This window comes from Pundamilia nyererei, unplaced genomic scaffold (assembly GCF_000239375.1).
Source record: "Pundamilia nyererei isolate P.nyererei 1_Seehausen unplaced genomic scaffold, PunNye1.0 scaffold00122, whole genome shotgun sequence".
Taxonomy (NCBI): Eukaryota; Metazoa; Chordata; class Actinopteri; order Cichliformes; family Cichlidae; genus Pundamilia; species Pundamilia nyererei.
The window spans coordinates 1,033,807-1,046,853 of NW_005187523.1; the positions used below are offsets into that span (position 1 = coordinate 1,033,807).

The window sequence follows — 13,047 nt, forward strand, 5'->3', positions numbered from 1 at the left end:
AGAGATATAATCTCTCCAGCGTGTCCTGGGTCTGCCCCGGGGCCTCCTCCCGGTGGGACATGCCTGGAACATCTCACCCAGGAGGCGCCCAGGGGGCATCCTTGTCAGATGCCCGAACCACCTCAGCTGGCTCCTTTCGATGTGGAGCAGCAGCTGCTCTACTCTGAGCTTCTCCCGGATGGCCGAACTTCTCTCCCTATCTCTAAGGGAGAGGACAGCCACCCTTCGGAGGAAGCTCATTTCTGCCACTTGTATCCGCGATCTCGTTCTTTCGGTCACTACCCACAGCTCGTGGCCATAGGTGAGGGCAGGGACGTAGATCGACCGGTAAATTGAGAGCTTCGCTTTTACTGTCTTTATGTCTCTTAAGAAAAAAAATCCTGATTGAGGTTGTCATAATTCATGTATGAAAGGGTTAATCATCCTGGTAGATAGCAGCAGATTTTTATTAAGAATGTCTCTGTCCATTTTTCTGTTCAGTGTTCCTTCGATTATATGAAGCGTGCGAGTGCTGTCTGCTGAAAAACAGAGCCACACCATGATGATTACGGCCCCAACAGAGCTCACTGGAACCTCCAGTATTTATTCAATTCTTTTGTAACCAATGGCATCAGTATGTTTTGTAACAATGAGGTTGTGGGAGCGCTCGCTGGTTGTACCCATCGTGACATGTTTCTTGCGCGACACCTTGGTAATGACACACCATTTATAGGCCATCAGTTGAACCAGCTGATATTAATGTGCACTAGCAGGAGTGCTTTCTAATTACTGATAGATTTCAGCTGGTGTCACGACTTTCTTTTCTTCACGTGTTACGTGCTTATGAGCATCTCTGGTTTGATTTCTTTGTATGTCTGGATCGGATGGGTTGTTACCAACATCTGATGATGATTTCGTGTCAGTAGTTCATTTAGAAACATATTTACTTGGAAAACTGGTGTTTAATACTTATTTTACCTGCTGCACGTCACTGTCTTTTGTCTTGTATTTATTGAGTTTGATTTTTGTCCTTTCTATTGTTTGTGGCATCTCTATTTTTTCCTTCTTCTGTCTCCTCGTTCCCATCACAACACAACCAGGTGCAGCACATGCCCCCCTCCCCCCGAGTGTGAGGCTTCTTACTGTTTAAAGGGAATTCTTCCACTTTCCCGATGCTGCTCCTGATGGTTCTCACTGTTGTCTCTCTAACAGTGCAGGCTCTTTGCATAACAATGTAAAGCTCCTTGACGTGACTGTCTGGCACTTTATAATAATTTAATCAACAACTGAATTAAATGGAATTAAATCTTATTCTGTTGAACTTTAAGGATTTTTTTCATTAAAGGCCATTTCCTGGATAAAATATATTGATATGAAAATTATAAGTTATCAGTCATATTACATGACGTTTGCCAACAGGCTGCTCAGGCTTAGGCAGCAAGAGTCGTTTGGCTGAGGTAATGACAGAGGAGAGATAAATAAAATGATTTCCTTTCTGACAAAGTTGTACATGTGCAGATAATTTAAATAATTTCGTTGAACATCTCGCTGACAATAAGAGGCTGTTTTGTTCTATTCTAAGTTAACATTCTCCATAAGGAACTAATAATGTAAAAAATGCTTTTCTATCAGTTTAAGAACATTGAGCGCACCTGTGTGTGTGTGTGCGTGTGTGTGTGCATGCGTGTGTGTGTGTGTGTTGGATGGAGTAAGGTGGTGTTAGTACACCACAACACACACTCTGACAGTGAGAAAGATGCTGCAGGCGAGTCTCTGTCACATCTCTAATCCTGCTTCTAGCGCTGTGTTCCTCCCTCACTGCTTCTCTTCCTCTCTTCCTCCCCTGCTCTCTCTATCTCTTTCATCATGCCCTCATCTATTAACTAATGATTCCCGTTTCTTTCTCTTCATTTGTGTATTTTACCGTCCTCTTTTTTGTCCGTCCCCCCATCCTCTCATTCAGTGGCTCTTGTTCTCCTGCCCTGTTTCCGCCTCTCTGTGTTCCTGCTGTGAGGATCAAGCCACTATGGTGGTTGGACTTGCGTGTGTGCTGCTCGTGATTAAACATCAAAGTCTGTCCACGACTGGGGGAATCGAATAGCGTGCGTCCACAGTGGTTTTCAGTCACGATAAATAATTAACGTGAAGAACTGTCTCTTTGCGCCATATAAAACAACTTGTTCCCCCTCTGTGTCGCTCGGCGTCCCGCTGGGCTGAGTGGGCCGAGCAAGTCAAACTATTGGATGCTTGGCGTGTACCACCACAGGCTATGTGAACACTGAAGCACATGTGCGGATTTTGCCTCTGCGCACATGCCTGCTTATGTCCACGAGTGTCGCCATGTCTGTTGAGTTAAAACTGACTGAGTCAAATTAGCTTAAATAAGGACTGCTAATCCCATTGTGTGGGAGGAGAGAGGGGATGGTGAGTGAAAGCAGACCTGGTGGAGCCTCTGCTTTTCGAAACACACAATACTGAATCTGTACTCAAGAAAATTAGATTCTTTTTCTAAATATTCGATTGTGTTTTGCTGCCTTCTTTGATTTCTTGACTTTGCTTTGTATTATCTTGTCTCTATCACTATTGTTGTCATTCTGGTCGTTTAAGACTTACATTTTAATATTACATTTCAGTCTAATACAGTGTGAAGACAGACGTATCATTATTTTCCTGGTCCAGTGAGAAGAAAGCTTGCTTCAGCTTCATAAAGGCGTTGTTTGATGGTTGGAACGGAAATACTTAACTGGCCTGCGCAAAGTCCTGACTGATGTCTCATCAAACACCAAGATCAGTATCTAACCCAACAATTGCTCTCTGGGATGAGTGGGAAAAATTTTATAGGTGTGGAAAACTTTCCCAGAAGAGTGGATACTGTTACAGCTGCAAAGGGAAAATCAATTTAGAACGGGATGTCATAAAGGTTCCTGTGAATGTGTCCTTTTGTCTATGTCGTTAAAAGCTTCGGTTACAAATGTGTGCAGGAATTCCTGGATTGCTCTGTAAAGCGTTTCCAGACATGTTGGAATGGCCTGTAATTCCTTATGCTAGCGGCCACACGTTATAATAATTTTGTGTGTGGATCAATACCGCAGCCTTGTAGATGTAATAACTCACTCGGAGCTTTTGAGTTGGCTGTTCGATGTGGCAGGCTCGTCAAAAAATAATGAAATCCATAACAGACGTTTCTAATAGGTTTAACTTTTTCATGGCAGTACTCGCTCTGGCACGCAGCCGTCTCTCTCCTACAAATTGCATTCCCACACAGCTTAACTGAAGCACCGATTTTGAAGGGAACATTAAAGCCACCGGATTATGTTTTCTATCAACCTAATAAATACAGTTAGTTAATATATTTGGCACACTGCAGTTTTGCATATTATTGACCATATCTGTAACATGTTCACTGACATTTTTTTCTATTCTAGCATAATGTTGCCGATCCTGCAGTGCAGTATCTAGTTGTCAGGACACTGTCCATTGTACTAAAGTGCCTGGAGTGCACCCTTAATTACTGCCACTGGAGGGGATAAACATATTTAGGCAAATGTATGGCACGATCTGGTTCTGGTTCCTTTGTAAGCTTCTGGCCCTTTTACATAGTGTGTCTTTGTCGTGGCAGATGGCTGCCACTACCTGAACCGGGAAGTTTTTCCTTCCCACTGTTGCCAAATGTTTGCTCGTAGGGGGTCATCTAATCGTTGGGCCTTCCCTGTATTATTGTAGGGTCTTTGCCTTACGATGTAAAGTGACTCGAAGTCACTGGTGTTGTGATCTGGAGCTGTAAAGATAAAATTCAACTGAACTTAATTGACCTTTGTGCTAAACATTCTTTAAAATCACCATTATGGTTTTGTTCTTATGATGCAGTTGTATTTGTCATTAAATCCCGGTGGGTTTGTGCCTTCTCAAAATTAAATCTTTCAGGGACCCTCGTCATTAAGGTACTGAACTTTTAACACACTAATATTTCTGCAGTTAGCCTTACTGCGCACTGAGGGACTGTCAGTTAGAGAAGGGATTCATTCTTGAACACAGAAGCAGGGTCATTACTGTTTCTTCATTATCTAATAAGCTGATAGGTAAATAAAGCACATGTAGCCTCACCATGTCCATGGCAGAGCCAAATGGAGTGTTCACAATAAGTTGCCCAACAGGTTTGGGCTGGCTGTAGTTCAGGAGGTAGAGCAGGTCACCTACTGATCAGTAGGTTGGTGGTTCGAACACTGGCTCCTCCAGTCTGCACGTGAAGTCTGCATGTCACGTATCCTTGGGCAAGATACTAATCCCAAGTTGCTTTGCGATGCATCCATTGGAGTGTGAATGTAGTTAGAAAGCACTACGTGTAAAGAAAGTGCTTGTGAGAATGGGTGTGATTGGGTGAATGTGGCATGTTGCATACAGTGCTTTGGAGAGTAGAGAAGCGCTATATAAGAATCAGTGCATTTAGTTTGTGGATTTAAATACGACATGTCAGAAGACCACATGGTCTGCAAACATGACCTAAACTGGAGTGTTTAATTTTTGGGGCAAATATATATGTCTTATTTGATTGATTGATTGATTGATTGATTGATTGATTGATTGATTGAATGCTTTATTGGCCATATGCAGGTTGCCCCGCAGAGGAATAGAACCCCCCCCCCCCGACTTACACACACAACAAAGACATCACATGGGAATACAGTCGGAGATCGGCAGCGTTGCAGCGAAAACACAGAAAAATTACACAACAATGGGAAAAAGTACAAGAGGAAAAAAAGAGACCTCTTCTCAGGCTGGGCACCTATGGGAGGACAGCATGAGAACAGGAAACAAAAAAAAAACTCCTCACAAAAAACAAAAAAAACTGTCAGAGAAAAAAATTTGAAAGTATTACTAACCGCATCTTGTTCTCTGTCCATATTTACAATAATAACGATCAGCTTTTTCATGACAGTCTTACTTTTATCCAACCTTAGTTTTTAGAACTACTCTAGGTATTATTAGCTAAGCTAACATTAGCTACTAACCTACTGTTAGCTACTCTGTTAGTGGTGTAAGGTGACAGTATGTGACAGTTAATAACTACAAAAGACATGGTCCTAAATATAACTAAAGGAATAAAAAAAGGTTTTACTTACCTTGCAGTTCTACAGCAATAGCTATAATATGGGTTTGATTTTAAATGTATTGGTATAATCCACTGATTTATGCAAGCATGGATCTAGGAGGCAAACAAAAAGGAGGCAAACAAAAAGGAGGCAAACAGTGGCTAAAGTTAGCAGTTGGCACCCAACTCCTTCTTTGTCTTTATCCAGGGACAAAATGGAAAGTAGGAATCCGGCTGTTTGTTATTATTATTATTATTATTATTATTTATGCTTATTACACAGAACCTACCACAGGTAACTGAGTGGTAATATCTTGGAAATTACCACATTATTACATTCTTGTTTTTTCCTTGTTACCCTACTATTACCACTTTATTACCAAGCTCTATTTCCACATTGTTACCCCCAGTTTTGGGGCCCTTATTATGCAATTACATAAATTTCAGCATAATATTACTCAATTGTAACCACTGTTGCTTCCATGATATTAGTTGGCAATTGCATAAATTGCATAAATGGTAACTTAGAGATTACCACCTTATTACCCTCTTGTTTCCCCCTTGTTACCCTACTATTACCACTTTATTACCGAGCTGTAGCAGAAAGTGCTACCGGAAGTTGAAGTTAGGATTCACACAGGGCCACCAAACTTGGACAACAGGGCATTGGAAAAATATTGCTTGTTCTTCTGAGCCTTGATTTCTGCTGCAACATTTAGATGATAAGGTCAGAACCACCCTGGATTGTCTCAGCAGTCCAGGCTGCTGCTGGTGGTGTAACGCTGTGGGGGATATTATCTTGGCACACTCTGAGCCCCTCAGTACCAGCTGAGCATTGTTTAAATGCCACAGTCTATCTAGTCAAAAGTAAGAGATGTTGTAGTCAACAAAGATTTGACAGTGTCTTCTAACTAATCAAACTGTATATTGCATTTTAAAAATTTGGTATTAATACATTTTTGTTGCATCCAGCAGTCATTAGGAGTAAAAACTGAGTTACATCAATGCCATATGCAAGAAGTACTTTGTGCTGGTGCAGCCAGTGTTAATTTACCTGCAGGTGGTCTCACCTGCCAGATGATTTAGTAGAGACTTTGCAATCAACCTCTGCTAGAGCTGTTAAGTCTCATGGGATCATGTGCGCCCCTCTGCTCACTTCTTCCCCAGCAAGGTTTGCAAGCACAGGCAAACAGATAGATGTCAGGCAGAGGTGGTTTGAAATAAAATCACAATTTTACAGGCATGAATGCATTTACAAATATGGAGAAGCCTGGGTGTGTGTGTGTGTGTGTGTGTGTGTGTGTGTGTGTGTGCGCGCGCGTGTGTGTGTGTGCGCGCACCGCTGTGGCCCAACCCAACCTGCCTGCAAGGCTGTTATTAGGGTTGTTAAGTCGTGAGTAGTTAATTAAATCTAGCAGAGGTGATCACAGTTGGGTGTTTTCACTGTGTCGGTGCATGTAATGATTAGCACAGGGCCTGTGTTAAACATTAGGATGGACCTCGTTATATTAATCTTCTGGAGTTCTTACTTCCTCTTTGTATACTTTAAAAACACAGCGCTTACTTCAACATCCCTTTTTTCATCTTTTGCTTTTCAACACTTCCATTGTGACTAGTGTTCATGTGTTTTTAGCACTTTTTTCTACCATCACACCTGGATTTGTTTTTTCACCTGAGTGTTACTACGTAGTAGCATTTGATACACTAAGTGAGAAATATTAATTTGATATTTATAGAGGGTTATGACACAGCTGTGCAGTTCCATTCAGCCGATGTTATAACATTTGCTCCTTTCCATATTCCACAGTCATAGTGTCAGAGGTTTAGCTCTGTTACTAACTGCTTGGCTAATATTGGTGTACGACAGTTGAAAGGAACAAGCACAATGAGGGCTTTAATGAAGCAAGTGAGCTTTCCGATCATTACATCTGTAAAGATATTTGCATCAGAGCTGCCCCAGCACTTAAGAAAATGTACAATGAATGACAAATGTAAGGATGTATAGGAGTATCAGGGGGCAGTTGTAGACCAGCAAGCCTCCAGGCGTGTGATACACCGGCAGTTACTGTTGCTCTGTAACTGTTAAAAATCTAAATATGCAAATGTCTTTGGCCAGATCACAATAATCACAACCAACCTGGCAAGGGCCAGCTTTTGATACTTAAAAATGCGCTGACCTTTGGCCAGATTTCTGTCTTAAATTAAAGTTGGATGTACAGTCCTACTTCCTCCTGACCTGTCTCCAAACCCTGTTTCTCTCTCTTCCCTGCTGGACCTCAGAATAACTCCGCTGCTGATGTGCTTTTCAAAAATTCCCTCTTAACATGGCCTCACAGAGAGCAGACTGCTCTCCTGGCAGCAGGTCGTTTCCCTCGCTAACGAGGTGAGTGAGGAGGAGAAATGAGGAGAGAGAGACACACATTCACAGAGAGATGGAGTAATATGTCAAGAGGAGAAAGAGGAGAGGAGGAGAAACGGGCACAGATACGTGATGAGATGAAGAAGAGAGAGAATGAGGTAGAAGAGGCATTCAATGATTCCTGGACTCGCTCGGGTGATATCTGAGGCCCCTCTGTTATACAGACATGCACAAATATATACACTGACAGTGTTAAACACATGCATGAAAACCCAAGTGAAAATAGGTCTGCAAAAATGCATTCAAGTTTGACTTTTCCTCTTGTCCTTAGGAGCGGTGAAGCCAGTAGCTCTGAACGTTTGTGTGAGTGTGAGAAATGAAAGTAACGGTTTCATGGCTGTTGTGTTTTTCCCCCGCGCAGCCCGAAGATGCGCCTGGGGACTGAGTTCTGTAGCACAAACATCTGTTTTCTCCTCTTTTTTCTCTTGTAAAAGCCATAACAAACAGCAGCCCAGCACGTCAACAGAATCTTTAATACGCTCCCCCTACGCCCGCACGCCTGATTCTACTCCTGTAACTTAACACAAATCACCTGTATCATTGTAATCTCTTACCTGATAAAAAACATCACTTTGGAGCAGGGATATGATCAGTGGAATTACATTTAGTTATTCCCGGGTTTGCTCAGCAAACACAGGAGTGGTTCTCTCCTAGAAAGAAGATACGGTCAGTTCCTCGCGGGAGATAATCTCTTTTTAGTAACTGTGACGCCTACAATCGGCACGGACACGTTTTCCTGGCACCGTGGACACTATGAGGAGGTTTGCTGGTAAAATGAGATATAACTGTTTGAAAGAGAGTGACACCTTCCCATACAGAATGATTGATGGTACCAAATTAAAACAAGCTCCAGTGCTTTAGCAAAGATACTATAATCCTTCGTTGACAAAATGATAGACTAGACCATCAGTGTTTTAGGGACTTTATGACGAATTTGAGATAATGATTTTTTCTTCCTTTGGAAATTTTGCAGCCTTTTGAAAATCTTGTTATAAGTTTTTATTCCACCAAACTATGTTTCAAAAAGTTCTGACAGGTGCTCAGTGATCAATCATCAGTTCCTTCTGCTTTCTTTAAAATGTCATTCGAGCCCGAAGATGCAGAAAACTAGAAATGATATATTCTTCTAACCATATTGCAAAGCATAGTGTCAGTTTCAGCATTAATTCTTTTCCTTACAGTTAAAAAAAATAAGTAGAAAACTGACTAAATTCCACACCAAGTTACAACAGTTGATGGCATAATCACATGGCTTTCATCCAGAGGAGACTTTGCCTTCATCTTCATCAGGGCAGTCACGGAAGTCTAAAGACCTGCTGGGTTTCAGGCAGAAACATCAATTGCTAAAATGCTAACAACACCATTTAACCCCCATGTATTACACTGTTGCTTAGTGCACTATACTGTGCTGCAACAAAAGTCTCCATGCTAACAGAATTCTAGAGTTGCCCTTATTTATTTGGATGAAGCATTTTTTCTGCAAACACTGACCAACTACCCACTTAGCACCAGTGAAATTTTGACAAGTGTCCTGCAAATCAGAAAAGGAGAATGTAGACTTTTAAAGTAAAAATGTGCACCTTTTGGAAGATGCTGCATTCAGCAGTGAGGCACAGCGTTGGTGCCCTAGTGCAACAACACTAGTAGGGCACACTTGGCTATGGTCTCACATGATACCCTGCACTAAAATCTGTGCCCAGTGCATTGAAATGTGATGCTCAAACAGTGTTTCTCCTTAACTATGGTGGCAAAATGGAAGAAAAACTAAGGATGCATCTAAACTTAAGCTTTCACTCCATCACAGAGACAGAAACAACAGATCCAGGTGAAACAATGAAATAAAACACAACCTTCTGAGCAATGACGCCGTCTCATTCTTTGCCTTTGAATCAAGGGAGCAGGTGGTTGGTTGACACGGGTCCTGAAACTCGTTCCATCTGTTTGCTTCTCATCCACACACATTTACTCTGTCTGGCTTCCACTGACACTCCAGTGCATACCTCCACCTCTCGTGGCTCTCATCAGCTTCCTACTCTCACTACAGCCTCTCTACAGTCTGCAAACACCATAAAATGTACTTTATTTCAATAAAACAAGCAAAATGGTTGGTTTGAGCGTTTATGTGTCAATCCAAGCATCTCACCACTTGTTATCAGTGTCTTCATGAATTTTTCTCTTTGCTTATCTATCGCTGTTAAGCTGAATCAGCACGTGCTGGTCATTAACACAAGGGTTTCTTTCGTCTTCTCCTTTACTCGCTCTTTATCCCTCACAGAGAGAATCCGCAGCATCAATCGTATAGCTGAGCTCATCTGTTTTAATTGAGACATCTATGTTAAGATCAACATGAATATTAAATTCCACAGGCTCCATTAATATGCTAAGGCCAGTCCAAGTGTTTTAATATTCACCATGTAAATTATTGAGCTTGTGTTCATGGGCAGTGTTGGATCATTCGTCAGAAATGTTTAGTCTCTGATCTTCAAGAAGTAATGGAATTTTAATCGCACGCACTCAAGCTGAAACAGGAGGTGATTTTCCATGATGCACTGTCGCATCTGCTTGACCAGCCGTCCCCGCATTGTTGACCTCCAAGCTGCCATTTTTAGCTTTATTAATTAGAGGGAAAGGTGGAAAACATTCATTGTGACAGATATTTCTTCCTATCTTCAGTCCTGTCTTTCTGTCTTTGAAGTTCCTAACCATGTAAGACACCCGCCCACACACACATCGGCACACCGGAAATTATTCCGAAAAATCCTCATCTGATGTTTCACTGAGCACAGACGTGTCGGCAGTGGCCGCAGCGATAAAGTTGGTGTTTTGAGTGACTGCACTCAGCAATTTATAAAAAGTTGGTTGCATGGCAGCAGCCGAGGACGTTGTCGCCTGCGGTTGCACACATGTACACAAGCGTGCAGCGTGTTGTCGAGGAAGATGGATCGGAGTACAGATTGTAAGTGACATGTTAATTTCTTCTGCATCACTCACGGCCAAGGCGTCCGCTATCAAAGTAAAGGGACACGAGCCCCAGCCATCAAGGCTTTCCTCTTCTTTTTTCCCTTGTCTTCTCATCCTGGTGCATTCCAGGCTTGATTGTGCGCAAGGAGATGTTTAATATATCTTTCTACTCACCCATCTCCCTCAAAACCATTTGATTTATCCCTTTGCTCTACATCCTATTACTGCTTTCATGTCCCGAAGGTCAAACTGCATGTTTAGCGACTGAAAGCAAGCATGGTCGGGCATCGCAATTACAAGGTTACACGTATCAGAGCATCATTAAACATTGTTAAGGAATAATGGGTCAGCATCGTGTGTCAACTTTGATGATCTCCATACATTTTTGTGAGATATTCTTAAAGTTGCAGACAGCTTCCAGAGGTCGGGCCACAAATGTGCTACCAGTGCCAAAAGTTACATAGATCAGAAAAACTCCACGTAGATCAACATCACGAAGAAGCTTCAACACAACAGATTTCACAAGTTTACTGTATATGTTGTTTTGCAATATAACTCCTCTCTCATTTTGTAGCACTTAGTTGTTCAACATGCTCTTTATCCACGATGCAGAAACAGTTTGGTCATGTTACTAAAAATGTGTTTTCTTTTGCATTTTTTAAAATCTTGCTTTGATGTGTTTTCCTCTTTATTAGTGTTCATCTCTGACTATAAAGCAGATATTAAATGATAGAAATGAGCTCTGCTCAAATAACGCAGGGTGTTTCACCATGATTAGTTCTTCATGTGTGATTTGCATGCACTGAGGAGTGGCAGATACAAAATACACATAAATAAAATACAGCGGTCATACAGACAGGTGAAACAAAGGAAATGCAGTGCTGTGAGGTGCTTATGTACTGGACAGCAGCTCCGCTTTATTTTCTGGGTCCTTTAAATTAAACTGTGAGAATGAATTCTACAACAAACGATCAGCCAGCAGGATTTTTGAGGTCAGGGTAATGGTAAATGGACTTGTTCTTAGCGCTTTTCTAGTCCTTTTGAGCACTCAAAGCACTTTACACAACCTCAGTCAAGCATGCACTATTTGCTATGCTACCATTCACACACACTCATACTCCGATGGATATCTTCCCCAAGGATATTTGGCATGTAGACTGGAGCAGCCAGGGATCGAACTCATCGATTTTATCATGTAGAATTTAGACTGACCGAGTTCTGATTTACACCCGGTAATAAAAAGAAAGGTCCTGTGTTTAGTGCAATGCTCAACTCCAGTGTTCAGTGTTGTTAATGTAAAACTGGAGAACTAGAAGGTTTGCGACACCTGTTGGATGCTGTAAGACAAAGCATGATGTCTCTGTTTTCTCTTGTGTGTGTATGCAGGCAACCCTGGTACTACGGCTGGGGCTTCAACCTGCCGCGAGGTCAAGCTCTGCTGGATAAGTGGAACCAGATCCCAGACAACACAGACATTCTGGTCACACACTGCCCTCCACTGGGTGAGACACATATTACAACTGACACACACACACACACATGTGCATAGATATTCAATTTGAAACACTGTTACTGACATACATTTTTAGTTGCAATTATTTGGTAGTGGAATCATTTTTTTTGGTCAAATTTACGTTTCAGATCATCAAATACATTTTTACATCTTATAGATATTTTACATCTATAAGGATAACACAGGTACAATATGAAGTTATTAAATGATGACTGTGAAAAGCTGCTGCATAGCCCAAGTGCCCTTGAGCATCAGTTTAAGGACTGATGGCCTGGCGTTCTCCGTCTGAATTTCCCTGGTAGAAGTTATGCAAGCACAATTCAGAGTTCCACCAATTACAGCAAGTCGTCGATGCAGCCCCAGACCACCATCATCACCACCTTGTTTTGGGTTTGTTGTACTTTTTGTCTCGTCAGTCAACCTGTTAGGATACTTGCTCATGTTGCAGCAGTGCAGCATGGGCAGCAAGAGTGAGCTACGTGAATGTCTATAGGAAATTTATATTCAAGACATAAAGACAAGGTGTGAGTGTTTATGTCTGTTTTATGTCTGCCGTACAGATCAAATTCATCTTCAGTGACTACAAGTCAAAGGTTCAAATCCACACTTGTTTACATTCAGTTATCTTGTAGCTTAACTGTTACTTTTTTCTTTTGTTGCTTGTGTAAATTAAAGGTTCAGTTTAATACAGTACATGTTTAAATCCTCATTGCAGTCGATCTGGCTTGTGTAAATAGACATGGACACTAGAGTAAATCCAGCAGAAAACATATTTTATTTAGCCGAAGTTAACCTGTCTACTTCATTTGAGCAGCCCTCCCTTAAATACATATGCAACGAGGAGAGAGGTGCACTCAGAACACTGAGACAAAGCACACACAGATGGTTCGATAAATACACCACATGTGTTTGGAACAGAATGCGTCACATCTGTGCGTGGAGAGACCGGCGCAAAAACTCACCTAATCTTTTATTTATTTTTCCATTTATTGTTAACTTTCAGTTCAAAAGAGAGGAGGAACCAAACACGGCATAATCTCGGCTTGTTGGAAGGAGAAAAACTGAGCTTTGCTGTGTGAAATTTCA

General features: G+C 41.7%; 1 protein-coding gene across 1 annotated transcript in view; it reads left to right on the forward strand.

The window, feature by feature from the left end:
• mpped1 (metallophosphoesterase domain containing 1) overlaps positions 1-13,047 on the forward strand; it is an 87,635-nt gene that overhangs the window by 62,450 nt on the left and 12,138 nt on the right. Inside the window, exon 5 of the mRNA XM_005742641.1 lies at positions 11,835-11,950. Within this exon, the coding sequence (XP_005742698.1) occupies positions 11,835-11,950 (116 nt within the window). The remainder of the gene's footprint in view (positions 1-11,834; positions 11,951-13,047) is intronic.